A 27,787-nucleotide genomic window follows, 5' to 3' on the forward strand; every position below is an offset into this window, starting at 1 on the left:
AGTTTGCTTCTACTGGCAGACCAAGCCTTCCAACGTGCTCCATGCAATTACTTTGAAGATGGTTCAAGTGTTATTCCTCGAATAAGATGGTGCTGTGGAAAGTATTTGTTAAAACTGCGATAATCGTCGGCATTACGAGCCAAGTAATTGCTGTCAATTATACAAAAGAGTCCTCCGAGTTTACCGAGTAAGCGTAATTGTAAGCGTAGTTACCAATTAATAATTGATAAGTGTATGTATTATGTACGTTTATTTGGTAGAAACGATCTCTTAAATGACGCTCGCAGCTCAAGCGATGGCGTTAAAAGGACTAAAAGTGCTGGAAGAAGACGTTCGTTTAAAGGCGGTTGCACCAAACAACCGGATGCACCTGTGAACGGTAACATTCGATGTTCGATGGATAGGTAACTTGTCGCCAGCTAATAAATAAATTATTCAAGCTGATTGTATACGTTAAGAAAACAGAAAACATATATATGCCATTTTTGTTTGCAGCGGATGTATCGCAACCTGCAATCAGAATTATAAATTTCCAAACGATGTTACGCAGTTGGCTGTAACTTGTAACGATAAACAATGGCACATCTTTGGTACAGAATGGATTTCTGTACTACCTCACTGTGAACGTAAGTTCTCCTCCAAGATGTTTGAAATTCTTTTCTTCTTTCTTTAGACAAAAAAAAAAGAATATATATATATATATAATAGTAAATCGAATAATGTCTGTTCAGCAATTTGTATGCCCGAGTGTTTGAACAATGGAGTATGCGTTGTCCCTCATCAGTGTAATTGCCCCGAAGATTTTATCGGGCCGCAATGCCAATATCAGAATAAACCATGCATGGAGTATCCATCTACCGTACTTAATTCTCACAAGCATTGTAATTCGAAGTATGTTATTCGACGAACATAAAATTTCATTTTATTATACTCCGGACCGGACGTTGATCTTTGTTTTCTCTTTTATATCGTAGAACGTGCAGCATATCTTGTATGAAAAATTTCACGTTTCCCGACGGCACTTCCATCACCAATCTACTTTGTAAGAATGGAGACTGGATACCTAGTAGACAAGATTGGGTCTCTGTGCCCGACTGCGAACGTATGTATCGAATTTACTGGGAATACAAACTACACAACTAGCATTAGATTTGCGAAAGTTAATACGTGAACCTATTTTAAACGACGTAGCTGTGTGTAATCCTCCTTGTCAAAACGGGGGGAACTGTTTGCCGTCGAACCTTTGTCAGTGTCCGCAAGCGTATCGAGGACTGCAATGTCAGTACCGTAAGTATCGTGTATAGATTAGTGTATAGATGATAGAATATAGAATATAAGGTATGAAGTATAGAATTTAAAAAATAGCCGTTGTCGATTGTATATATATATATATATATATATAGCTGCCGATACTTGCAATGGAGAAAAAATGGGCTTCAACGGTGGTTTTTTCTGCACCAGCGAGGGTAACAGTTATTCCTGCAGTCTCAACTGTCCGGATGGTGTAGAATTCGAGTTTTCTCCTGCAACCGAATACAAATGTGCCTATGAGACCGGCGTTTTCGAGCCTCAACCGATACCCCGATGCAAATACAGTGAGAACGCCAATGTAATTTCTTTGGGCACTACGTATAATTCCTACGTAAGGGGAACGAACCATACATGGACGTATCAGGATATCGTAGGTTCCAATAACAACCGAGCTCCCATGATTACGACCAGCAACAATCTTTACCATAATACTACCTCGAACTTGGTAATGATATTTGAAAACCACACGATTTTTTATGACTCGGCCTATAATTCTACGCGTACGATACAATACATAAACAAATAGATGATAAGATTTCTTTACGAGTACAGATGCAATTCGTTTCTCTGGATGACAACATGTTATTCATCGAAGAGAAGCGACCAATTCCAGAAACTTGCTTCACCTGGGGAGGAGTACACTACAAAACTTTCGACGACAGAATTTTCAGCTTCGACAGCGACTGCTCTCATATTCTGATTCAAGAAGCACAGAACAGAGTTTTCACTGTAACAACAGAGAACAGTCCGACTTGCAGGACGGAAGATTGTTTCAGAATCATAAAGATCTATGTTCAGGACAGGGAGTACATTCTTACGAAGAATGTATTCGGTACCCCAGAATTTCGAATCCTAAATAAACTGCTACCTATTCCGGTACAGCTGCCTGTTTTAAGGGTCGAATTTTCGGCACATTTTATCGTGGTGACTTTGGACTCGCTGGGAATTCGAATCAAATGGGATGGAGCACTGATGCTGGAAATCGAAGCTTTGGAGAACATGTGGAACAAAACTATTGGCCTCTGCGGCAATATGAACGGCGATCAAGCCGATGATCTGATACGCAGAAACGGCGATCGTGCGCGAAGCATCGCAGCGTTCGCTTCTTCTTGGAGAATAGAAAATATTGGAGGTATTGTTGAGATGCGTGCGCGCCTGTGTTGTTTCTTCCTGGTTTCTTATCGTCATTGTCTCGACACGTTATTAATGCGATACTATATTTACAGAGATCTGCGACGAATATCCGGATACCCGACACGCTTGCGAATCGAATCCATTTGCTGCCAGCGAAGCCATGAGCTTTTGCAGTAGTTTGCTATCCGATCGCAGATTCCTGGCGTGCGCGCATACCATTAGCATAGACGAGTTGCGGACCGCGTGCTTATGGGATTATTGCGGTTGCAAGAATAACGACCGGAGGAATTGCGCTTGCGATACAATGAACGTCTATGTTAGACAATGCGCGCACAAGAAAGTAATATCTTTGTCGGGTTGGAGGAACAACGATACCTGTCGTAAGTGTGTTCGAATTCAAAGATAAGGGAATACACAGCAATAACGGCAACATCGTTTCGTTGATCGGTTCTGCTATCGATTTAGCCATGCGTTGCACCAATGGACGAGTATACATGGCTTGTGGTTCGAAAACGGAGTCGTCGTGCTGGACCGCGATAGGAAAAATGCTGACAAACGTGGACGACTGCGAGGAGGGATGTTTTTGTCCGCAAGGGACCGTGGCGCACGAAGGAAAATGCATAAGTACCGAAGAATGTCCGTGCCGATTACGCGGCAAGCTGTTCCAACCAGGCAAGAGCGTACGTAAAGACTGTAACACGTGTACGTGTTTCTCCGGGAAATGGATATGCACTCAGACTAGATGCAGTGCCAGATGCGCCGTCATTGGGGATCCCCATTACACAACATTCGACGGAAAACATTACGATTTCATGGGAAAATGTAAATATTATCTAATGAAGGCCGAGGATTATTCCATAGAAGGCGAGAATGTACCTTGTTCCGGTGCGATAACAGAGGTATGCCTGTCCTGTCCATCCTTCGTGCCGCTTCAACGAACGTTATTTTGCGCTTGGGTGCTTTGCTTAGGTCGATTTATTCGCAGAGTATGGGGCTTGTTCCAAGCGATGCGCCATCCTGTACGAAAACCGTGACGATCCATTACAAAGAAACGACCGTAGCATTGAGGCAACATCGCGCGGTATCGGTAAACGGAGATGATTTAGCTGTACTTCCCACTGTTCTCGATGGTATAAGAATACGCGTTGCCAGCAGTATATTTCTCGTAATCGGTTTACCAAATGGTTTAGAGATATGGTGGGATGGAATTTCTCGCGTATACATTAACGCTCCACCCGAATTTCATGGTAAGTTCGAACTATCTCTCTTCTTCTTCTTCTTCTTCTTCTTATTATTATTATTATTATGAATTATAGTTTGTACTGGTTTACGTTGTAAGCAAGCATTATTATATTGTTAGGCAAAACCAGAGGACTTTGCGGCACGTTCTCGGAAAACGAAAAAGATGACTTCCTTACACCGGAGGGCGACACGGAACAGTCGTCGGTATGTTTCGCTAATAAATGGAAGACGGACGAGTTGTGCTCCGATGTTCCAGAAAAGGAATCGGATCATCCTTGCGACTTGAACCCGCAGAAACGAGCAATAGCGAAACAATACTGTTCCCACCTATACAGCGATATATTTGCAGGTAACAGTTTCAGATGTTTAAGAGAACGACCCACATTTAGAGTTCTCATTCGCGATTCTTCTAATTAGATTGCCATTGGCACGTGGATCCGGAAACATTTTACAAGGACTGCATGTTCGATATGTGCTCTTGCAAAGTGAATCTCGAGTTGTGCCTTTGTCCCGTATTGGCGGCGTACGCGAAAGACTGCGCTTCCCAGGGAGTGAATCTCTTGTGGCGCCTGCACGTCGAAGAATGTAGAATTCATTGTCCTGGAAATCAGGTGTATCAGATTTGCGGGAACAGTTGTACCAGATCCTGCGCAGACATATCTTCTTATCCAGATTGCAAACAACAGTGCGTAGAAGGATGCAACTGCCCGGAAGGTGAAACGTTGGACGTCCATGGAGAATGTATTCCGATCGGACAATGTCCTTGCTTTCACGCAGGATTCGAGTTTCAAACGGGACACAAAGAAGTCAGGCCCGGGAACAAAGCACCCGAACTTTGCACCTGTGCAGGTATGTCAGATGCGTTCTTTACATCGAAATGTTGCATATGCATGATGTATAATGTACATTGTACCAGCGATACCAACGATTTTCTTCGATAGCTGGCGTTTGGAACTGTCGACAAGCTACGTCCGATGAAATAATAGAGTACCCGGCGATCAAAGACCTTTTAACTTCTTGCGTAGCGAGCAAACATCTCCAAGTTACAGACTGCGCACCGATAGAGCCTCGAACTTGTCGCAACATGCAGAAAAATCATGTTCGAAAACCAACCATTTGCAAATCTGGCTGTATTTGCGAACCCGGCTATGTTCTGAACGTATTGGGCGGCGATTGCGTCAAGGAAGAATCTTGTCCTTGTCATCATGGAGGTGAAAGTTACGACGATGGGTCTGTCATTCAAAACGAATGCAACACTTGCAAGTGCTTGAACGGGACATGGGATTGTACGGATAGGTCGTGTGCCGGGATTTGTTCCGGTTGGGGTGACTCTCATTACAGGACGTTCGATGGGAAGATCTATGATTTTCAAGGAACTTGCGACTACGTTTTGGCGAAGGGCGCGTTGAACACCGAAGATTCCTTCGACGTATCGATTCAGAATGTACCTTGCGGAACAACGGGTGTAGCCTGCTCAAAGTCGATTACTCTGTCGATTGGAAATGACGAAAATTCAGAAGTTATCGTTCTAACACGAGGAAAAGAATTACCTACGGGAAAGTTTAACAGGCTGGTAATAAGATCGGCTGGATTGTTCGTATTTGTCGATGCACCGGACCTGGGATTAACCGTTCAGTGGGATAAAGGTACCTTTTTTATAACAGTTCTATCGATCGGAATCAAATTCTTTGCTGAATGTAACGTAACACGAGCAAGAGACGAACCAAGTTTTTCATAGTTGCATAATCACGATTTGTTGCATTTCATAGGTACCAGAGTATATTTAAGATTAGATCCTAGATGGAAAAGTCGTACAAAAGGGCTGTGCGGCGATTACAACGACAACAGTCAGGATGACTTTAAAACACCTTCCGGCGGTATATCGGAAGTGTCTGCAAACTTGTTCGGAGATTCTTGGAAGAAGCACGATTTTTGTCCCGAACCCAAAGACATTGTTGATCCTTGCGAACAACACCCGGAGAAGAAGTTATGGGCCGTGGAACAATGCGACGTTCTAAAGTCTTCTATTTTTCAACCGTGCCACTCAGAAGTTCAAGTTGAAAGTTATTTGCGCAACTGCATCTTTGACACCTGTGGCTGCGACACAGGTACGAGAGAGAGGGAGAGAGAGAGAGAGAGAGAGAGAGAGAGAGAGAGAGAGAGAGAGAGAGAGAGAGAGAGAGAGAGAGAGAGAGAAGGGAGTGAGAGTAGTTTACGCTAGGTTTATGTTAGCTCTTGATCGAACGTTTGATTTTTTAGGGGGCGACTGCGAATGTCTTTGCACGGCGTTGGCAGCGTACGCTCACGAGTGCGGCACAAAAGGTATCCCAATAAAGTGGCGCACCCAGGAACTCTGCCCCATGCAATGCGACGAAAAATGTAGCATGTATTCTCCTTGCGTTACAACTTGTCCGCGCGAAACCTGCGACAATCTGATGATTTTGAGGGATCAATCTCACCTGTGTTCCCAGGACGCTTGCGTCGAGGGGTGTTCGATCAAATCGTGTCCGAAAGATCATGTGTACAATAACGACAGTTACGCGGAGTGTGTTCTCAAAGAAAGTTGCAAAACACCTTGCATCGAGATCAACGGGGTATGTCGAAGAAGACGCTGCTTTAAGATCAGATTTTACCTTCTTTATTATTCACAACGAGATAATCGCATCGATTCCATCGCAGGTTACGTATTACGAAGGTGATAGCGTCGGTACGGATAATTGTCAAACGTGTTTCTGTAGTCGTGGTAAGGTATTGTGCAAAGGAGAACCCTGCACGACCACCGATACTTTTGCGACGAGCATCGCTCCACTGGAAGAGCCTCAAAGATGCGTGGACGGATGGACAGCTTGGATAAATCAAGATGCAACGATCAAGGGCAGAAAGATCAAAGATGTTGAACCTTTGCCAACATTGTTGGATATGGTGTGTACATACGTATACATATAGGGGTTAGATACGATGCCGCGCGTCCGTCGTATCTCTCCATGCGTGCCTCTACGATGTCGCGGTTTCGATGTTACAGGCGAGCTTAAAGGAATCTGCAATCTGCGATAGAGATCACATGGTCGACATAAGATGTAGGTCTGTGAAGCATCGTTTAACACCGAAAGAAACTGGTTTAGACGTGGAATGTAGTTTGGAGCGTGGACTCTACTGCCAGTCTCAGCCTGATCTTCCTTGTATAGATTTCGAAATCAGCGTACTGTGTCGGTGTTCGGCGAGTACAACCAGCAGCATCGACGGTACATACGTAGAAGCACGACTCTCTATCGTACATTATACGCCTATAATAGACCCGTTGGTCCCATTGGACCAATATTCGATCCATTTTTAATTTCATTAGAATCGCCAATCGCTACGACCAAAACGGTGGACAAAGAGTGCAGCGTGCAACATCCTCATCGGCCTCATCCCACGGACTGTCGTCTTTTTTATCGATGCAAGCCAGGCATCGATGGAAACGAGCTCGTGGAAGTATCGTGTGGCCAGCACATGTTCTACAATTCACAGTTTCAAATTTGTGACTGGCCAGCCAACGTTGTCGCGCAAAGACCGGAGTGCGCGCTCGTACAGGCAACCGTGACCCCGTCGACCGGCAAAATCGAGTGGACGACACTCGAGAAAACGACAAACTCTAAAACCATAATATCGACGACTTTCGAGGAAAACGTTCTAACTACAAGTACGATCGATTGTTTTTACGGTTTTGGCTCGAGAATGAAACTTGTTGTTATTTTGATTTCAGAGGCTTGCAAGGAAGGCGAAACGTGGAACGAGTGCGCTATCGAATGCGACAAAGTATGCGGCTACTATCGTTACCTGTTATCCAAGAAAGGCCATTGCAGCGCCGGTTCCGAATGTGTACCAGGTATCGAACGAATCGTATCGGTCTATCCTCTCTCTCTTTTCTCGCTCGGTCGTTCGTGGTGTTAAACGTTCCTTCGAATTAGGATGCGTCCCAGAGGGAGAAAGACCGCAATGTCCACCGGAGAAATTCTGGAGAGATATCGCGACCTGTGTCGACGAAGCCGACTGTACATGTAAATCGCATCAAGGAGAACCGATCATTCCCGGGGCTGTGTTGAAGGAATCGGAATGCGAGATCTGTCAGTGCATCGATAATTTTTACACCTGCGACAAATCGTTGTGCACCGATATCGTCCAGGAGACGACGACCGAGAAGCTGTTCGCACCTCCGTCTACACCCCCGTCCACGCCTCTGTACACATCTTCGTTCCACGAAGAATCAACAACTACGAGTCCGACGGAGCCAACGATCGTAGTGCCCAGCACCGTTCATCCGCCACCGAATTGCTCCAGCAATCGTTTCGTTCCTCTAATTCCGTACTTGAACGAACGAGTTACCTTCGATGCGAGCAGCGTCAGAGGTTCCATGTTCTTGCCCGAGTATGCATCGTTGAGCGATCAAGGTTCGAACAAAGGCTACTGGAAACCCGAGTACGAATCACCGGACCAATGGTAAGCGACATCGTTTACAGTTAGTTATCGAGAACGAATATTAGGGAACGAGAGAGAATAGTCTCGAGATATTAGTCTCGCGTCGTACAATCGTTTGTAGGCTCGACGTCGAGTTCCAGAGGCCGGAACCCGTCTACGGCGTTATTCTACAAGGCAGCGATCTGGAAGACGCATTTGTCACCAGCTACAGGGTGCTGTTCTCGGAAAACGGGGCTGCTTTCTCTTACGTTTTAAACGACAAGCGGGAACCGAAACTATTTCGAGGACCCGTAGATCAATTTAGGCCGGTCGAGCAGAAATTCGACGAACCCGTGGAAGCAAAGGTCGTTCGGATAAACCCGTTCACTTGGCACAATGGAATAGCGGTGAAAGTAGAGCTACTCGGTTGTCAAGAGTTCACGCTCGCCAGTACTCCAGGAGTAGAAAGTGTTTCCGTGACGACAACGGCGTTCACCGAGGACACTGCCGAGCCAGGTAAGCTATATAGACCACCGCGTAGAAGACTGGTAGACGGTAGACGGTATAATTCTGTTATCTTTCCATCGTTAGCGTGCGACGAGCCGATGGGTTTGGACAACGATTTGATTTTCATCGAGCAAATTTCCGCGTCTTCCTCCGCAACGGATTTATTGCCGAATCTCAAGTTGACGTCGCCGCGGGTTTGGCACCCGAAATTAGACAACCCGTATCAATACGTGATAATTGATTTCCTGGAGCCCCGTACCTTAACGGGAATCGTTACCAAAGGCGGTGAGGGTACATGGACGACCGCTTACAAAGTCTCTTACAGCAACGACGATCGCCGCTGGAACCCGGTGCTCGATGAAAAAGGTCTCGAAAAGATCTACTTGGGCAACTTTGACTCCGAAACGCCAACGAAGAACTATTTCGACAAACCGCTGCACGCGAGGCACCTGAAAGTGCAGCCGGTAAAATGGCACGAACGTGTAGGCTTGAAATTGGAAGTACTCGGTTGTTTCCGACCGTATCGTGAGTAGCGATCGATCGACGTCTTTTCGAACGAATCGATACGATCGATCTGAAATGAGATTATAACGATTTCTACAGCTTCCGTAACGAGATCCACCACCGACAAGGCAGAATCGACGACACCGTTCACCGAGATCGGCAATTGCAGCGTTTGCGAAGGGATACCGTATAAGAATGAAACCGCTGGTTGCCCGTGCCCCGAACCCTCGGACTGGTGGAACGGGAATTCCTGCGTCGCCAAACAGGAATGTCCCTGCGTAGTGGGACACGTTTCGTGAGTGAACAACCGAAATCCGAAAAGATGGAAATCCGAAATGCACGATATTCGATCGCTATATATTATTTCGTAGGTACAACGTTGGCACAAAGTACATCGACGAAGATTGCCAAGAGTGCATGTGCATCTTGGGTGGAATCGGCTTCTGTCGGCCAAAGAAATGCGAGCCTTGTCGCGATTCCGAAATGAGACCGGTGATAAACGAACTGTGCAATTGCGTGTGCAAACCTTGTCCAGCCGGTACGCGTCGTTGTCCGACCAGCGAGGTTTGTATCGATGAGAATTTCTGGTGCAACGGTATTCAAGATTGCCCCGACGACGAGAGAGATTGTCGAGACGCGACTTCGACGACCGTTTCTTCCGCATCGGAGATCGCGTCGACCACCGCGTCGACCACCGCGTCGACCACCGCGTCGACCACCGTGTCGACTACCGCGGCGACCACCGCGTCGACCGCCGCGTCGACCACTGGTAATATAGATTCGTTTCGTTTGGATCGACAAGATCCGAAACAAGAACAGAATCGAGAAACGTTTGAATCGTACGTTGCTTCAGGTACGCCGGAACCATGCCAAGATCCAGTATGTCCGGCCGGTTACAAGACGGTTGTACGACCATCGAAATCAAAGTCTTTCGAATATTCGAAGAAATCTCGCAGGAAGTCTGGGATGAAATCTTTGTCCAGACGTCCTGGCGGAACCAAAGGATTCAGGTATATCGATGAGTATGTCGCAAACTTGAAATATTTCTTCTCCGATGTAGCAGTAACAATGGAAACGCTTTTTATTAGGAAATCGATGCAGCGGTACTCTTGGTCGACGGCACCCGATGCCAAAATGGCCGGGATAGCCGGAATATTCGGGATATTCGGGATATCCGAGAAACCAGAAAACGAAACTCGATGCGAACAATTTGTCTGCATACCCGACAAACCACTGCCGATTATCGACCAAGGCAAGCCGCAAACCTGTCCAGAAGCATCTTGTCCACCGGGTTATACGGTAGTTTACGAAAAGATGAGCATGTATAAACTCGAAAAGTGCCGAAAGTATAGTTGCAAACCTCCTGCACCCGTGGAAGCTGTTTGCAATGTAACGGGAAGAACGTTCACCACGTTCGATCGGTTGGAGTACAAGTACGACGTCTGCAACCACATTCTGGCGAGGAATATGTACACGAACCAGTGGTATATTACGCGTAAGTAGATCCCTCGTTCTTATCGGCATAGTTACCCGATGCCGTATGCTATCGCATCGACGTTACAGTGGAAAAGCAGTGCGACTCGCGAACGGGTCGCTGCAGCCGAAATCTGGTAGTGACTTTGGACGACGACGTGATCGTTTTGTATCCGGACATGGGGGTCGAAATCAACGAGTACAGCTTCGCCCCGAATCAATTGGCACGAATCGGTGACAAATACTCGTTGTTCAAGATATCCTCGATCGGCGATGTCACGTATTTGGTGTCCAATTACTATGGGTTCTGGGTAATTTGGGACTCGAATTCGAACGCGAAACTGGGCGTTTCTACGAAGTTGGCTTCGCGAGTGGACGGTTTGTGCGGTTACTTCGATGGATATGCGTGGAACGACAAGCAACTGCCCGATGGAAATCGAGCCAGAACCACGGCCGAGTTTGGCGATAGCTGGGCGATGGAGGGGGTGCCGGAATGCGACCCTCAGGTATGCCCCTACGACCTGCAGGCGCAGAGCTGGAAAATCTGCGATACGGTCAGAGATACGTCGTTCGCGACCTGCTCCGACATCTTGAATCTGGACAAGTTTGCGTCCTACTGCATGGAAAGCGCGTGCAATTGTCTGCGAAGCAATCGAACGTACGACGATTGTCGTTGTCGCGCGTTGACCAGTTTCGTTACCGAATGTCAGGCCGGTGATTTGGACATAGATCTCTCCACTTGGAGAAGCACTCACGATTGTCCTGCCGTCTGTGCGCCGCCGTTCGTTCACAGGGACTGCTTTAGGTGAGCTTAAAGAAATCCGTCGATCCCCGCTTGCCCGTTTCGAGAATCCTAATGCTCTCGTTTATCTTCGCATTTCAATCGATTTTGTAGGAACAAATGCGAGACCAGCTGCGACAACTTGCAAGAAATAGACCCATGCCCGGTGATGGAAGGAGTGTGTTTCGCCGGATGTTTCTGTCCCGAAGGAACGGTTCGCAACGGCGACGAATGCGTGCCTGCGTCGCAATGCAAAGATTGTACCTGCGAGTGGCTCGGAAATTCAAGGTTTATCAGCTTCGATAGAAGGAACGTCCAGTTCGACGGTAATTGCACGTACGTTCTGTCGAGGGACGTTATCGATAATAGAAAGGGAAAGGAAGATCACGCGTACCAAGTGTTGGTCTCGAACGGAGCTTGCAATACCGATAACAATACCGATACCAACAGCAATACCGGTAGCTGCGTAGAAGCGCTCACGCTGCTTTACAAAGAGCACATTGTTCGCGTGGCGATCGATGCGATTTCTCGGCAGGTAAAATAACAGCGAATGGAAGAACTAAAGAAAAATGTAACAGGACGAGAAATAGATTTTACACCATATGATATTTGCTCCCGCTAGTTGGAAGCGACGGTGGATGGTACAAAGGTGGCCTCGTATCCGTTCAACGCATCCTGGTCGATTCTTGAACGAACACCCTCGGAGAAGCTGCGTTTACTGATACCTTCGCTGCAACTGGAAGTGACCGCCTATACGACCAACTTTGCCTTCACCCTGACGCTTCCCTCGCACATCTTCGGAGGAGCGACGGAGGGTCTTTGCGGCAACTGCAACGACGATTCCGAGGACGACTCGAGAAAACAAGACGGAGAGGTACGATACCTCCTATATTATCGTTATCGTTGATCGTTCTCTACCCCATCGTAACGTTTCTTTTTTAGATCGCCAACGACGCGGAGGACTTTGGTAACAGCTGGTCGGTCAAAGAATCGCCGCGCGGCACCGATTTCGACACGGATTCGTGCGCCTCGCGTAATCGGAGCAAATGCGTCTTGCCGCCGGCCGATCAAGATCCGTGCAGAAATTTATTGAATCTCGTAGACTTTGGACAATGTCATAACTTTGTCGATCCGATACCGTATTTGATGGCTTGTCGAGACAGTTTGTGCACCGGGGGCGAGTTCTGCGACAGCTTCGAGGCGTACGCGAGAAAATGTCGGCAGATGCAGGTGTGCCCGACTTGGAGAAGCAGCGAGATATGCCCGTACGATTGTCCACCGAATCTCGAGTATCGAGCGTGCGAAACGGGTTGCACGGAGACGTGCGACACCGTCAACGAGATATCGAACGACGACAACGGCCGCGGTGGGTGCGCGAACAACGTCGAGGAGGGCTGCTTCTGTCCCGGCGATTTCGTTCTTCGCAACGACACTTGCGTTCCAAGGGACAAATGTCTCGTTTGCGACGAGGAAGGTCACGCGATGGGCGACCAGTGGTTTCCGGACGTCTGCACCAGATGCGTCTGCGACCGGAACGTTGTCAACTGTCGTAGAACCGAATGCCCAGTCGTGGACACCATCTGCGAAGAGAACATGAAACCGGTTGCCGTGAATGGAACGGAGAAAGACTGTTGCACGAAATACGTTTGTATCCCCGTAACGGACACCGCGACAACTACGGCGCCATTCTGTACGGAAGAGACTCAGATGCCGGATTGCGGCTACGGTCAAATACTAAAGTTATCGACCGACGACGACGGATGCAAGAAATTCATTTGCGAATGTCTACCGCCGTCCGGGTGTCCCGATCCGCTATCCGATCGGCCGACTCTCGAAGTCGAGACGATCCTTCCTGGTTACGTGCGGGTGATCAACGCTTCCGGATGTTGTCCAAGATCGATGTCCATCTGCGATCCAAAGTCCTGTCCTCCGCCACCGACTTGCCCGCAATACCATCGGCTAAAGACCCTCGCGTCCGAGAACGCTTGTTGCACCGAGCACAAATGCTCACCGCCCGACGATCTTTGCCTCTATGCCGTCGCGACGGACGATCGAATCGAATTGTCGGAGCTAGTGGTGGCCAAAAATGTAGGGGACCGATGGATGGATGGAAAATGCACTTCCTGCATCTGCGAATCCACCGCGGAACTACCAAAGCCCAACTGCGTCACGATCGAATGCGATCGTTCGCGAGCCGCGGACCATCCCGACGCGTTCGATTTCGTCGTGGAAGAGGTTCTTCCGAAGGACCGATGTTGTCCCGATTTCGTGAGGTCCGCCTGCAGGCACCTGGAGAAGGTGTACAACGTTGGAGAGGTCTGGCAACCGAATCCCGACGACGCCTGCGTTTCGATCGAGTGCGTGCGAGACGAGAACGGCGTGCGAAAACAGGTCAAAGTGCAGGAATGCGATACCGTTTGCGACGTAGGTTTCGAATATCGAGCCGCCGCCGCCGCCGCCGCCGCCGACGCCGACGACGATGACGGGAGCGGCGTTTGTTGCGGCAGATGCGTTCCGGTTGCTTGCGTCGTTGAGAACGAACTAAAAAACATCGACGAGGAGTGGTATTCGGTCGACTTTTGCACCAAGTACTCTTGCAAGACCGATACCAATGGAACCGTGTACGTTCGGTCGATCGTCGAAAAATGCCCGTTCGTTGACCCTTGGGAGGAAACGGAATTTAGAATAGAAAACCGATCGATTCCGGGCCAGTGTTGTCCACAGTTCGTCAAAACCGGCTGCCGTTACAACGGCAAAGTCTACGAACCCGGTGAACGATGGAAATCCGTGGTAGACGATTGTGTCACGGAATATTGCGCGTTGAATTCGAGCTTGACAAAATACACGGAAGTGGAGGTATGTCGGAGGAACTGCGCGATCGGTTGGACCTACGAAGAAGGAGAAGACGGTCGATGTTGCGGGGGATGCAAGCAAACGCATTGCGTGCTTGGGAACGCGTTGTACGAAGCTGGTGCCAGTTGGACGTCCTCCGATAACTGCACCTCCTACGCCTGCACGGATCAAGGGGGTCAACTATCCGTGATCACCAGCACCGTCGTTTGTCCCGACACGACCGACTGCCCTCCGGATTCGATTTACACTCACGATTGTTGCAATTTGTGCAATTTCACGTCCCAAAATCTCGTAGCCGACCAGTGCGTTGCCAATGTCGTGGATGCAGGCGCCACGCTCGATATGTTCACCTTTACGCATCACAAACACGGACTCTGCAAGAACATTTCTCCCGTTGTTGGCATCGCGGAATGTCGAGGAAAATGCGAATCCACCTCGAGCTTCGATACAGGTAAAGCTGACGCAGACATCTATCGGCGTAGAGCCGGTCCACCGAAAATTCATCTCCTTTTTACTTTTCTTCGCGTTTTCTTTATTTTCTTCATTTTCTTTATTTTCTTCGCAGATTGGAATCCGGTGGTCGATTGCCGTTGTTGTCAACCCACGGAATATACGAAACGCGTAATCGAATTGATGTGCGAAGACCAGAAAATATTCAAGAAAACGATAATTTATCCCGTGTCCTGTTCTTGCTCGGAATGCAGAACAGGTGGTTCCAGTTACAGAAACAGAAAAGGTGGAGTCAAAGGTTAAACGGTCCCCAAAATAATATTATAAGCATTCGAATCAAGTTTTCCGAGGAATTGCGAAAGATGTTGCGTACAACATTATTCGTTGATTTTATTCGACGATGCATATAAATTTATATATATATATATATATATATATATATGTGTGTGTGTATACATACACACACATACATATTCAAGTATATTCGCGTGCCATGGATACAACGAAGGAAACCGAACAGCAACCGATAATATAATACTTACCCTCTGTTGCGGAAACATCGTTCTTCCTCGCTTTCTTCGATGCTGCGAACAACGCGCGTTCTATGCGATCGAAAAAATACAAATGGCTGCAACTCAACGGCTAGTTATACCGCATTTTTATTTTATGTACACAACACTTACTGCTACGTTTTACAGAATTCATGGTCGCTATGATTTCGCCATTCGAAATATCAACGACGGTGTTCGTCGTTGAAGGACTCCTGAAAGCTGACTTGGAAAGCGAACCAAAGATTTATAGAATTTCTTAGAGAATTCATCTTTCGTTGACTTTACGATTTATAACCCGCGCATCGATTGTCCCAGGAGTTCTGCTCGATCGGCTGTTTCGTTGATACACGATAAGATTGCAAAAATCAAACGTAACTAAGTCACGATAGAATAATAATAGTAATAATACGTGTTTACGCTAACGCTGAATACAAAGCACACCGAACGATCGTTCAGAATTGAAAATGACGTCGCGAGATACGAAATATCACACTTGGAAGAATAACAAAAATCGATGATCACGATTCGATGATAGATTACGAGTGTTCGGTTGGCGGTAAAAGGTAATCGGTGAAAAATCTGAAATCTTTACAAATTTGTTCGCGTCCTAGAAGAAAGACTATTATCGCGCGCGCGCGCAATTCCAGTAAGAAAATGAAACTCGAAAGCTGCGAAAAGTTTTTTCGGAAACCTCGGAATACGGAAGAGAAAAGAAAAAATATCTAAAACGGATGAAAACGTATCGACCGTTTCACGGCTAACGGAAAAGCAGTTGCGATCGCGATTCGAATTACGATCCCGCTGATAACGATACGAGTTCTGTTCAACGATCGTTGTGGAACGAGACGAGACGAGGCGAGGCGAGGCGAGGCGAGGCGAGGCGAGGCGAGGTGAGTTGTGAGGTTTAGGCGCGAAACTCGCTTCGTACTTGGAAGCAATCGACTCGATAAATCCAGCTGTGGTTCCCGCTTCGTGTTCCGTGCGTTTCTCGGCAGGGTACTACAGACGGGGCGGTGTTCCGTGTACGAATGTATGCTACCTGAAAGGAGGAAGGACTACGTTTTGCTACACTTACAGAGCGTTCAACGCGCTGCGATACCTTTTGCTACCTTGAAATGTAACAAATATGGAAATATGGCACCAACCGATGGCGCGAACAACACGGTTCCAACGGAGGGTCTCTCCCTGGCGTCTCTGGACGCCTCGTCGTTTCAACACTTGGACGTTTGTATTCACAAATCGAAAGAAACCATCGGCCCTTTATTCGGGGGCCGTAAGCAAGCCCTAGGCCAGCTCTCGTTTCGCCTTCGCTTCCGCGTAGAACTGCGATCCGGTGTTACTGGCGATGCTGTTTCTTCCACTGGTGCGCTGATGAAAGTGTCTACTCAGAATGTACACGACAGCTTCGTAGGTCGCCATTATGATGGCCGTGTTCGGAATCTGCCTGATCAGATGAGTGCCCAGTCCACGGTACAACCCGTTTGGCCCTTCTTCGGCGACCACCGTTCTCAGAGTTTGCCAGAACGCTCGGTACTTTGTCCCTTCTTCCCTTAATCGTGTTCTCGCGACCTCTGCAAACGTCAGAATCCATTAGAAATCTTTGTCCTAGATAGGGAGGTTCGTCGAAAACAGCCGGTTTAAACGGCGTTTCAAAGACAGAGGATTGCCGATTTCTTGGAAACATGCGAGAAAAATAGATTCGTACACGCCCGAAAAAATCGGGACGCGTTCGATCGATCGAAACGGCCGACCCGATCGGTTCCGCGATCGTTACATTCGCTGGCTGGCATCGTTTCCAAAGCATACGGTTTACGCTATCTTTAGTTTCGTTCGCGATAGCTACAACGCGACGCGACAGAATCTTCTGCCGCTGGTTCAATGTCGAGAGCCGTTCAATGTCACCGCCACCGACTCGTTTTCATAGGTTTTCGAAGCAAGCTTGGAAAACGTTTGCGCGGTAAAACCCGATTCTTGAATCGAAGCCAATCGTCGAGGCATTGGCAACGTCTCTCGAAAACATCTCGAAAACATCTCGAAAACATCTCGAAAATATCCATAGTCGATCTCTAAACCTGATAACTCTCGAAAATAGCAAGAGCAGACGTATTACCATGGGGGTAAGCGATGGTGGACGCTATGGTCTTCGAGAAGGATCCTGCCGCCATAAATTCGATAAAGTCGCCGATCGTTTTGCTGTCGTCCGTCCTGGAGACTCTGGACCTGAGGTTCGCCAGCCAAGCCTTCACAGCCTCGTAGATCACAAAATGTATCACAGTCTCGCTTATGCCTACGTAGGATGCTACGATGCCTTTGTAAAATCCCAAAATCCCCTGAAACAGAAGGAAGGACGCTCAATCGTTTGGCACGTTCCGGTTCGTCGAATCTCCTACGCTAGTTCGGACGCGAACACTCGAAAGGCTTCGCGAGCAAAGCGTTCATCCGTCCGGTGCGTGTTACGTCGCGACGCCGGTTAGATCGGATCGCGAGCAATCTCGTTACACGGCGCGCGGTTGTCTCCGATAATGCAAATAATCAAAGAGCGCACGATAAATATCCGCAGACCCCCGCGACGATAAGGCAGACGCTGTATTCGATGTTCGAACGACGATCGATAAGCCGTTATCGCATTACGAAAACTCGCGCTTCGCGATCGATCTCGTTCGTGAAATCGTTTCATTCGCGAACATCGTCGTTTTTACTTAAATCGTACAGGTAAGAATGTACGATTCGAAATACTCTCGTCGATAAACGCTAACGATATACGCGCTCGAGTATACGATGCGAACGGATTCTCGGATGGGCCCCGTTATCGGTTATCGGTTATCTTCGTCGTCGTCGTTGTTATCGTTATCGTTACAAAATTCTTAAATCACACTTGCACGGCGTGATCGCGAAAGTGAAAATGTTGGTGGCTAATGGAACCGAACAACGTTGCAATCGTCGATCGACGCGTTCATTTATACAAGTCCCCTCGTCTAGCTGCAGAGACGCGGACACGCCGGCGCGTTGAACGAGCTCCAAACCAACGAATACAATGTCGTTCGTGACTCGCGAACAAATTCGTAAGCAGGCGTCAGCCTCCTACCCGCGTTTACGGAATTTCTTGGCCGCAACAACGCCCTCGTTCGCCCTTCGAAAAAAGAATGCCGAGAGAGCGTTGTCTGGTTGGAGGTGGGTCGCGCCGGGCATAACGGAGCGAGAGAGACGATAGAACAGGTGCGACGCATCGTTTGGACGAAGACGGTCGCGTTGTTTTTGCCGAGAGAGCCACGCTTAAATATCGCAATCGATATTTTAGTCCCGTTTTACTATTCGCAGATCGCGCTGGCCGATTATAGTTCTGACGCGAGACCAATTGCGATGCGGCGATCGCGTTGTCCAAACTATTCCGACGCGATCCAAGGAAATTCGAATCGATGCGAACTCTCGTCTTCCGAACGAATCTCTTTCGCAATAGAGTCGTCGTCCACGAACGTTTCGTTCGCTTTGGCTCTGTTCGCTCTTGAAAACGCGCGATCGAACCCAGTGTTTTCTTCTCTGTCCGAATCGGTAGCAGTTTTCTTGCTCGATTCCTAGGCGTACAGAGTCGCAACGACCATCGTTTGCCAGGTCTAGAATGTTCTCGTTCCGCGCGTATACGTACTACGTTCTCGAGATATTTTCGCTTCGAGCATATACACGATTTAACCCAGAAACGATAACGGTACGAAACGAAGATCGAGACGAGATTGGACAACGTTCCATCTTCGACGTTGCTAGCACGCAACGGAGCGAGCCATCGATCCGTTAACCGGACGAAGCGCCGGCCATCGATGCTCGAGGACCGATGCTTCGATGTTCGAAGCCGTTCGAAACCGTTCGAAACCGTTCGGAATCGTTCGGAATCGTTCGGAATCGTTCTCGGGATTTGCCGGAAAGTAAAATCCGAGCGGTCGCGTCGTCATCGATCGAAACTATTTTTCCGACAGTTGTCAAGAACATAGCCGTTAATAAGCTGTAAATGCGGTCGCGCAGTTGTTGCCACGTTGTTCCGGGTCTCGGTATCGATCGGCGAAAAGAGTGGAACGTTGCTTCGGCTGGTCGAGCGTGTACGATCGTCGAAGGTGTTTCCGTGGCGATGAATCGCGATGCAACGCGATCGACCACGGAGACTGTGCACCAGCAGACAGGAAGCTCTCGCGCCGTATGCCGGCACGCGCATCCGCTATATGCCCTCGGGGTGATCAAACTCCCCGATCAACGCCAACGCCTCGAACGAACGCGCGCTTTCCATCGTTCGCGGACGCGCTACGGTATACGCGTATTGTATATCGGTGAGCTCTCGCGTTCGGAACGAGCATCGCGGAAACTACGAGAGATCCGATTGCGAGCGAGTTTTCTCGCGCATTTCGACGATCGTCGTATTTCGCTCGGTTGCCGCTGGACCGCTCGAAAAAACTCGCTCTTCTCGATCTCGGTCACGATCACGGTTTAGATCTTGGTCGATGGACCGAATCCGCGAAAGCGAGAGAGGATGAACGGTGGCCGTCGTCCTCGTCTAGGACGCTGCGTTGCGAGGAAACGTGTATCCGTACCGATTGACGATATATCCTGCGCACGCATTCCATCGCGGTGATTCTGTTTGTTCGGTGGTCCAGCTGTAGCCTGGTCTTCACGAACCAAATAGGATTTGTCAACGTGCATGCCACGAAACCTGAAAAATGAACGCACGTGTCTTTAATCCGATCGGTACGTGGCCGCTGGGCACGGTTTCCCCGAGTTTACTCGCAGTTTCAGGGGTCACTCGAGTTCTTCCGTAACGATCGTCGACGTTCCGAACGAATTCGACGAATCGCGACGGTTCTAAATAATCGCTTTTCTCTCGTTATCCTCTTTCCGTACAAATGCAAATTTATGCCGTAGCAGTCGGTCGCTTGGTTCGCTATCGTCGAACAGGATATACATATGTATCTGTTGCTCCTTTCGGACGAGCAAACACTTGTGACGCGACCCTGCGTGCTCCGATCGGAGAATTCGAATCGACGCGATTCGGTTCGATTCGATCCGATTCGATTCGATTCGATTCGATTCGATTCGATCCGAGGCGAGGCGATGAGAGGAACCATCGACGGCGAACAAAATAAACGAATCGCTCGCTTTCCGACTGATTTTGCAACGGTCGGCGAAGCTCCGAGAAGCCGTATCGAGGATGCCCCGTATCAGAATCGGCGACAGACTGCCCAGTCTGACCTTGTACGAAGCACTACCGAGCAATCGAACCAATATTTTGAATCTGCTGTCCGACAAACGGGCCATCGTTTTCGGAGTGCCTGGAGCGTTTGTGCCAGGATGTTCCAAGGTCCACTTGAGAGGATTCGTAGAAAAGTACGACGAATCTGCGCGAACGATCTCAACGACCGATCAAATAACCTGCGCTAATTACGATAGATCGGCCGACCTGAGGTATCTGGGATTCCAAGAGATCGTTTGCGTCTCCGTCAACGACCCGTTCGTCGCTTCCGCCTGGGGAAACTTCGAGGGTGCGGAGGACAAGGTAACGCCGCTGATCGCAACGCTCGACTCTCGACGAATCCCCGCGTCGAGAAACGCGTGAAAATATTCGAGTACGAGCGACTCTATTTCATTTCGGTCGGATTCGACTACGTTAAAGGAAAAGAGAAAGAGAGAGAGAGAGAGAGAGAGAGAGAGAGAGAGAGAGAGAATTGGTTCGGTTCCAATTGCTCGGCGATTGCGATTTCAAATTCGGCTTCGACGCGTACAATTTCGTGCTCGAACGTGGACTTTGAAACGCAGGTGAGGATGCTGGCAGACCCGACAGGCTCCTACACCAAGGCCATCGGAATGGACATCGAAATCCCCAAGCTGGGAGGAACGAGAAGCCGACGGTACTCTATGGCGACGGTAAACGGCGTCGTGAAAGAGCTTTTCGTCGACTCGCCGAACGCGAAGCTCGTCTGCTTGCAGCAGGACGGCGTCCCGACTTACTGCACCTAAGCGCGCGTAGATTCGCTAGCTACCTGGAACAGAATTTCCGATCGGGCAAGTATACGCCGACGACGCGTTGACCCAGTTCGCCAAAAGCCGTCGTCGGCCGTCGCACCGACGTTTATCGTCGCGGCGACGCATCCGGATTGCGCGAGCGAGTCGAGACTCGAGGCCGGTATTTCCGATCGTAAGATCTAAACGCGTCGCTCGGCTCGCCGAAGCGAAGGCCAGCCATTCGCGGCGCACCACGAGTCCCTCCTCCGTCCGGCATCCAAGAGAGCCACGGCTCTAAACTACTTCGGTGAGGTAGGTCGAACGGACGCGATCGTCTTTCCTCCGTTCCAACGCGGACATCGAGTCGACAGAGATCGCGTAAACGCGTCGCATGCTAGGTCGGTCCGTCGTTTTCTTCGAGCTCGACCGAACGAAACGATGCTGCAGCGAGTACATCGGATACACCGGGTGCATCGACTACCGACCCGCATTCCCTGCGATGCGTAGAAAAGTATAAACTCGTGCTGCTAGTTTTGCTTCGGTCGCTTGTAAATAACAGCGAGACCGGCCGTTCAATTACACGGTCGTTTGGATAAAAATAGACGCATGCACCGGCAGTGCCTCTCATATCTGTTTCGCGAGTTTTCCGAGATTCGCGAACGTTGCGAACGTGTTTCAACGGATGCTAAGAGATTTACAGGATTAGAATCGCGATAATACGATATCGCTACATCGCGATATCGAATCTCCAAAGTCGCAACATCGAAGGGAAGCCAAGATATTATCGAAGCATCTACTTTTCGTACCCGTACATATATTCTAAGGCCGCGCGCGTCTGGCCTGCACCAATGTAATTAATAGCGCGCTTTCACTTTCGGCTACGCGCGCGCGTCTCTTGCTACAGCGGAGGACCGACCGAGCGAGCGAAACCGGACGATCCGAGCGCGCGCCTACGAATTCGAAAATATTCTAACGACCGTTTTTTCGAGTCTTTGAAGAAAACGGAACGCGCGCGCGTCTTACGTAAATACCGATCGTAAAGACGCAATAGCGCCTAGTAAATAGTTGGTCGTTATCTGCGACCGAAATAGCAACGATGGTCGCTTTAAAACACTGTTTTGGTTCAACCATCGTCGAGACTGTCCGCGCGGGATGGGTAGCACGTCCGGTGTCCCGAAGCGTACGCGATCTCGAATCGCTCGAGACTCTGGATGATTTTTCCTCTGCGCGCGCCGGATGCGAGTACAAACGAGGCCCAATTGCTCGTGCGTGCACCAAGGTCGGTCGCAATTGGACGCGATCGCTCGCGCGCCTAAGAAATAGAAACAACGAGGAAGTCGTCCGTTTCATCCGTATCGCGTGTCCTATGTCCTAACGCCCGTGTCTCACAGGATACAGCCTGTGGAAAAACAGAAAATTATGGGAGAAAGACTCGCGTATCGATCGCGAAACCGATTCGCATGCGAGGAACGCTCGATTCCGTGACCGCGCGTGTCTCGAATAGCCGAGCGATCCTGTAAAAGTATCGTTTGGTTCGAGTCCGACGACCGGCGTCCTAACCAAGGAACGTATCGAAACGCGTCGCGTTTACGATATTGTCTTCTTATCGTGCCGAAGCACCCCTGCGCAGCGGTTTCTTCGCGACAAACGTCCGAGGTTCGAGTTTATCTTTCCTCGGATAAGATACCTGTCGTCCGACGGATTACGGAACACCGGAAACCCGAAACTATGCTCGTTTTCTAGTAGTCGCGCCATCGTCTGTCGTACGCGCGCGTACGTCGAATAACACGGTTGGTACGGATCGACGAATTTCAAAGACGAGAGTGGAAAACGTGGTCTCCGTTGTGTACCGCTTGTACCAGTTCCGTGCGGTAAACGTTCCGTGGGGTGAATCCATTTGCTAGATAAGGCTAATGACGCGCGACGTGACCCCACTGAGCTTCTTCTATCTAAAGCCAACTAGATTAGTCGACCGCGAAAAAAAGAAAGCGAAAGAGCCGATAACAACGACCGAGTATTGTTCGAGATTACAAGGCGGTTAATGCCTCGGTCGTACACGATTCGATCTATTTCCTTCCGTGTAGGACGAGTCGATCGAAGACCTCGCGCTGCCTCTTTCCGACCCAATGTTTTTCCGCTTTCGCCTCCAACCTGTTCTCGCTCGATCACTCTCTCCCTTTCTTCGGCCTCTTTCCTCCTCTCTCTCGGCTAGTTCTCTGCTTCGCTTTCCTTTCCTTTCCTTTCCTTTCCTTTCCTTTCCTTCCTTTCCTTTCCTTCCCTTGGGAAGAATACGGTGGGAAACTGACGCAAACGAAGCAACGGGATCAACTTACCAGCACAGAATGCGGAGAAAACGTGAACGACAGCCGTGTCCGGTGGTAGAATCGAGTTAAAGGCGACCTTGCTCTTCGAATAGGCGCAAAAGTAAATTGCTCTCGAGGGAGCTACGCCGACGAGGTTAGGACCAAGCCCTTTGAACAGTGCGCGAGTCCCTTCGTTCTGAACGATGTATCTTATACATTGATAGATACCCGGAGCCGAGTGGCTGTGAGGAGAGCCTCCAGGAGGGGTGGGTACCCCAAAGTGAGATAAAGCAACCAGAGCATGCCTGTAACAAAAAGTATCGATCGATTTATCGCTTTCCAGATAAATTTATTCATCGTCTACCTAGAAATTCTATGTTAGTTCCAACGCTAGACATACACGTATGTGTGTATATGAATATACATACATACATATGCGTCTGTCTCGACACTTTGCTCGAGTCTTTGTTCGAAGGATTCTTTCAAAGGTTGATATTTCGTGTAACAAAAGATACCGCAAACGTATCTACTTATCGTATTTCTTTGTTCGTTAGGGTATCCAAAAGACAGATTATTTTCGCACACACGGGAATCAACGATCAGCGGGCTGTTAGTAGAAACGACAGAGTTCTCGCTAATAAGAGGTTCGCGCTTTCGCTCGGGGGTTCCCGAGCACAATGTACCACCACCGAGAATTTATTTTCGGCCATGGAATTCTACGAATGCGGGAATTAGTCGGGCGCGAACAGTCAAGCGTAGCGGTCACGTCCATAGGTAGTATGTACAGGTACTATAGATAGTACATCCGGTATAAGTAGACGGCCAAACTGGAGTAAATCGAAATAATTTATTGCTCGAATGCCAGACGGTTGGTACTCGAGTGCCCGAGCGTAATATTTTCGACGAAATTGTCGAATAAATCGAAAAATACCGGGCCGATCTGCTCGAATCTACCGCATCGACGAACCGAACGATCGATAGAAATCTCGATGGGTTAACGTTCGCGTCTGCAACGAATCGATCTTCCGGCTCGTATCTTACCGAGTCTTGCTAGAGAAAATTAGCAAATCGGTTGCAAGTTCAACGATCGAACGATTCCATTGGAAAAAGAGCGTTCGTAGGAGACTCGTTTTTCTAAGTCTACCAAGAAACCGCTACGTATTCTTTGTCATCGTGGATCCTTTGAAAATCTAAGCGGAAGCCTTCTACCGCAATTTCTCTCAGCAGATGCGATTAAATCGAAACGACGCGTTCCGTCTTCTACGCGGCGTATGCTAACGACGAAACAGCTTTAAGAGGTCAGGGATCCCCCATTGTCTTTCAACGCTTACATCTATCGACAACGCTTACTTCAACTTCCTGAAAGAGTCATCGTTATTAGTACAATGCGAACAGATTGCCCGAAATAATTAAAGAATCGCTTCGTCGCACGATCCTGCCGGTATTGTCCAACGATCGCGCGCGCGCGCGCGCGCGCAGCACCGACCGTTCGCCAAGAATTCTTTAATCGTTTCGAGCAAACCAACGAATCAGCTTCTCGCGTGGTAACTACCTAGTGTAGCCTCCTGTGCATAACCGCCTTCTTTGTTCCGGTTTAGGAAAGCTCTTGCAAGTCACGTGTCCGGAAGTCAGCTCCTTGTTTATCGGAGGTGGATAAAAACCGGAAGAAGAAGACTGCAGCCGTGTTTTTACAACTTCCAAAGGACAAGTGACTATCGCACCCGCGGTGCCAGCCACTCTGTAAAACAAGAAATCAAATGAGATGGAACAAAATGGAACACGATACAACAAAATAGATACCGGTTACCCCCCTAGGGTCGTTCGTTTAACAATCGGCGCTGTTTTTAACACGACTAAATTAGTCCACATCCGAATAACAGATAGCATCGCGCGATACAACGATCCGCAGTTTGCACATGAAATTAACCCCAATCGCAAACACGAATACGATAAGATACAAAACAAACAGAGGTTCAAAAACTTTGGTCGCTGCGCGTTGCCTCTATACGTGGACAGACCGACCAAGTACAATACGCAACGGCAACGCGTTAACAAGCGTTTAAATTGACGGTACGTTCGACAACAAGAACCCGTAGCAATTTCCCCGTGAAATTTTGCCGAAGCAACGGCCCGCTCGTCGCCGTCACCGTCGTCGTCGTAATTCGCAAACGTATTATGTCTATAGTACACGTATAAATAAATCACATCCATGTCTTGGCACGTCGGGACGATCGCACGATACTCCTCCGTACGAATCACCGCGAAAAATCTCCAACGATAACGTTGCGACACTCGGAGAAAATACACGCCAGTTTCTAAATTTGAACGATCTATTGTGCGAACAACCAACGCGTACAGGCCACCGGCACGACAAAGTACACACTTGAATCTTCGTTAACGAAAAATTTCATCGATCGGAACTTGGAACGCGTCCAGGTGTTTTATCCGACTACGACAAAGTAGAATTTCTTCTACCAAAATAACGATTGTTGTTGTCGCTATTATTAGCGTTGTTCTCTCTATATTTGTCTAGTCGAAAGATTTGGTAATGCATGCATCGATTATGAAGACAGCAAAGAAGATTGCGAAAGATCGGTACATAGCATGGATCATCGATTCGAATGTGTAATTAGCGCCAAAGGTCTAATGATGCAACAGGAATTTGCTGTACGAATAGCTCCGCGGTAGACTAACCATCGCCCGGGCTAACAGATTTTTCTCCGATTTTTCTAGAAATGGTACTTTCGTTGGAACCGTCTTAATATTTCGGATAATTTAGCATCCAATCATCGAAACGTTTGCTACGAATATTTCATCGTTTCCACGGTGCACTCCAAATACCTGACTACAGACGCAGCAACGCTTGCGTTCCCGCTCACGCACCGCGCAACGGAAGATGGGACCGGCAAAGATGACGTAAATCTAGCCGGCTACGATGTCGCAGTATCTCGCCTCGAATTTCCTGTGTTAGCTGTAACTCCTCGTTAACATTATCCCGTTTTCAAAAATCAGAAACTGTGCGAATATTTCCAAGTGCAACTACGCAAAATACGATTAATTCGGCCCTGCGCACACTTCCGTAGAATTCGAATACCGTTTCTCAGACATATTGAAACGTGAACAAACTTTTCATAAGGCTGGGCACGATCGTGCGTAATGTTGACTTTGAACATTCCTCGAGTAACATTTGATTCGTAGACGTCGACGGTTACGTTCCATACACGTTTTACGATCATTTTTGTCGAACGTGGCTTATCGTCGAGAGGCTCTCCGGAAAAAGGTTATCGAGCTGGAAACGCGCATAACCGGAATACAGGTAAACATAGTTCAATGCTACTCGGTTCGCTTATGTAATCCATTCTTCCACCAAGCAAAAACAATCTGCGAATCGGATTCGTAACGATCCCGTAAAATACACGCGGATTCGGCTCGTCTTTCGTGTCTCACGTTTTACGTTTCACGTGCGATGTGTGGTCCTTGCTGCGCACAACACACCAACATACTCCGAAATCGAGTAGCGATTTGAAACGCACATAACCGGCGTTGACGATGGATCCTGAATACGCGTTCGAAGGATTACGTTTCTATGGAAAAGAAAGAAGCAAGAACAACAAAGAACAAAGAAAAAAGAGAAATGGAAAAATGGAAAAATGGAAAAATCGCAGAAGAGGAAAAAAGCGAAACCCACCCTCCGGCAACGAGGTGTATCGCGGTATCGCGATTCAGCATTCTTCGAGTCTCTACGGCACAATCCCTCTGTCACTCGGGAAGCAGCATGTAGGTATTTCTGGTTAAAAGAAGAAACCGCAGACACTGAACGTATGCACTTCGCGAATTACACTTCGTCATAAACTACGTCGTTGTCGTTGTACGCAGCGATTCAACGACGTTACTCGGCACTTGTCTCAATGATCGAACGAAACAATCGACAGAAGCGCGAAACAATTAAAAGATAACCAAATCCGTACGAAAGCTCGGAGACAACTGGAAACAACTGAACTGATCGCATCGACCGCACCGAACGTATGGCGCTCCCTACTCCTTACCCCTACCACGAGTCACGTTCGCGCACAGTTTACGCGTCTGCGCACTCGATGCCAAATTCACCAACTTTTCCATGATACAATTGCGGATGACTCTACGAATTGTACGTTACATACATATATGTACATACGTATTACACATACGTTCGATCGAATATCGTTTCAACGTGCATTCTACCGTTTCATCGATGTCATGCTGTTGGTTTAAATAGTTTATAA

At 48.4% G+C, this 27,787-nt stretch overlaps 2 protein-coding genes and 1 pseudogene across 6 annotated transcripts; 2 read left to right on the forward strand and 1 right to left on the reverse strand.

The window, feature by feature from the left end:
• On the forward strand, nt 1-15,331 carry Hml (hemolectin). The gene is made up of 32 exons (XM_033481704.2): nt 1-187; nt 261-404; nt 496-626; nt 732-891; nt 975-1,102; nt 1,192-1,287; nt 1,404-1,756; nt 1,864-2,443; nt 2,538-2,825; nt 2,911-3,344; nt 3,431-3,692; nt 3,806-4,036; nt 4,105-4,536; nt 4,629-5,333; nt 5,457-5,795; nt 5,947-6,281; nt 6,367-6,609; nt 6,710-6,929; nt 7,031-7,369; nt 7,433-7,555; nt 7,638-8,166; nt 8,267-8,640; nt 8,716-9,156; nt 9,235-9,430; nt 9,507-9,904; nt 9,989-10,145; nt 10,224-10,630; nt 10,699-11,413; nt 11,504-11,924; nt 12,012-12,263; nt 12,332-14,693; nt 14,808-15,331. Exons 1-32 carry the CDS (start codon nt 87-89, stop codon nt 14,993-14,995), a joined length of 12,084 nt encoding a protein of 4,027 aa, XP_033337595.2. The 5' UTR covers nt 1-86; the 3' UTR covers nt 14,996-15,331.
• On the reverse strand, nt 15,322-27,543 carry Rim2 (replication in mitochondria 2). 5 transcript variants are annotated; one of them, XR_004491946.2, is made up of 7 exons: nt 27,214-27,542; nt 25,078-25,263; nt 23,556-23,830; nt 19,818-19,936; nt 17,354-17,573; nt 16,389-16,814; nt 15,322-16,282 (listed from the first exon to the last, which is right to left on the reverse strand). XR_004491946.2 is itself a non-coding variant. In XM_033481744.2 (6 exons), exons 1-6 carry the CDS (start codon nt 27,252-27,254, stop codon nt 16,528-16,530), a joined length of 1,128 nt encoding a protein of 375 aa, XP_033337635.1. In that variant the 5' UTR covers nt 27,255-27,542; the 3' UTR covers nt 15,322-16,527. The 5 variants fall into 5 exon arrangements, 2 of the variants coding, with proteins under 2 accessions (XP_033337635.1, XP_033337636.1); XR_004491947.2 differs by having other exon boundaries at nt 16,353-16,814; XR_004491948.2 differs by having other exon boundaries at nt 16,343-16,814.
• On the forward strand, nt 20,175-20,929 carry LOC143259494 (peroxiredoxin-5, mitochondrial pseudogene; annotated as a pseudogene).
• Nucleotides 27,544-27,787: the final 244 nt, after the last annotated feature.

Source organism: Megalopta genalis, chromosome 5, assembly GCF_051020955.1.
Source record: "Megalopta genalis isolate 19385.01 chromosome 5, iyMegGena1_principal, whole genome shotgun sequence".
NCBI classification, from domain to species: Eukaryota; Metazoa; Arthropoda; class Insecta; order Hymenoptera; family Halictidae; genus Megalopta; species Megalopta genalis.

Excerpts from the sequence above, each read along its gene's own strand:
- Rim2 (XM_033481744.2), bottom strand. The coding sequence starts at position 27,254 with ATGCTGAATCGCGATACCGCGATACACCTCGTTGCCGGAGG. Across the intron at positions 17,574-19,817 it reads GCAGGATATATCGTCAATCG|GGGATTTTGGGATTTTACAA; the intron begins GTACGGATACAC and ends CTTCTGTTTCAG. Across the intron at positions 16,815-17,353 it reads CACCATCGCTTACCCCCATG|AGGTCGCGAGAACACGATTA; the intron begins GTAATACGTCTG and ends TGACGTTTGCAG.
- Hml (XM_033481704.2), top strand. The coding sequence starts at position 87 with ATGGTGCTGTGGAAAGTATTTGTTAAAACTGCGATAATCGTCGGCATT. Across the intron at positions 6,930-7,030 it reads TACAACCAGCAGCATCGACG|AATCGCCAATCGCTACGACC; the intron begins GTACATACGTAG and ends TAATTTCATTAG. Across the intron at positions 7,370-7,432 it reads GGAAAACGTTCTAACTACAA|AGGCTTGCAAGGAAGGCGAA; the intron begins GTACGATCGATT and ends TTTTGATTTCAG.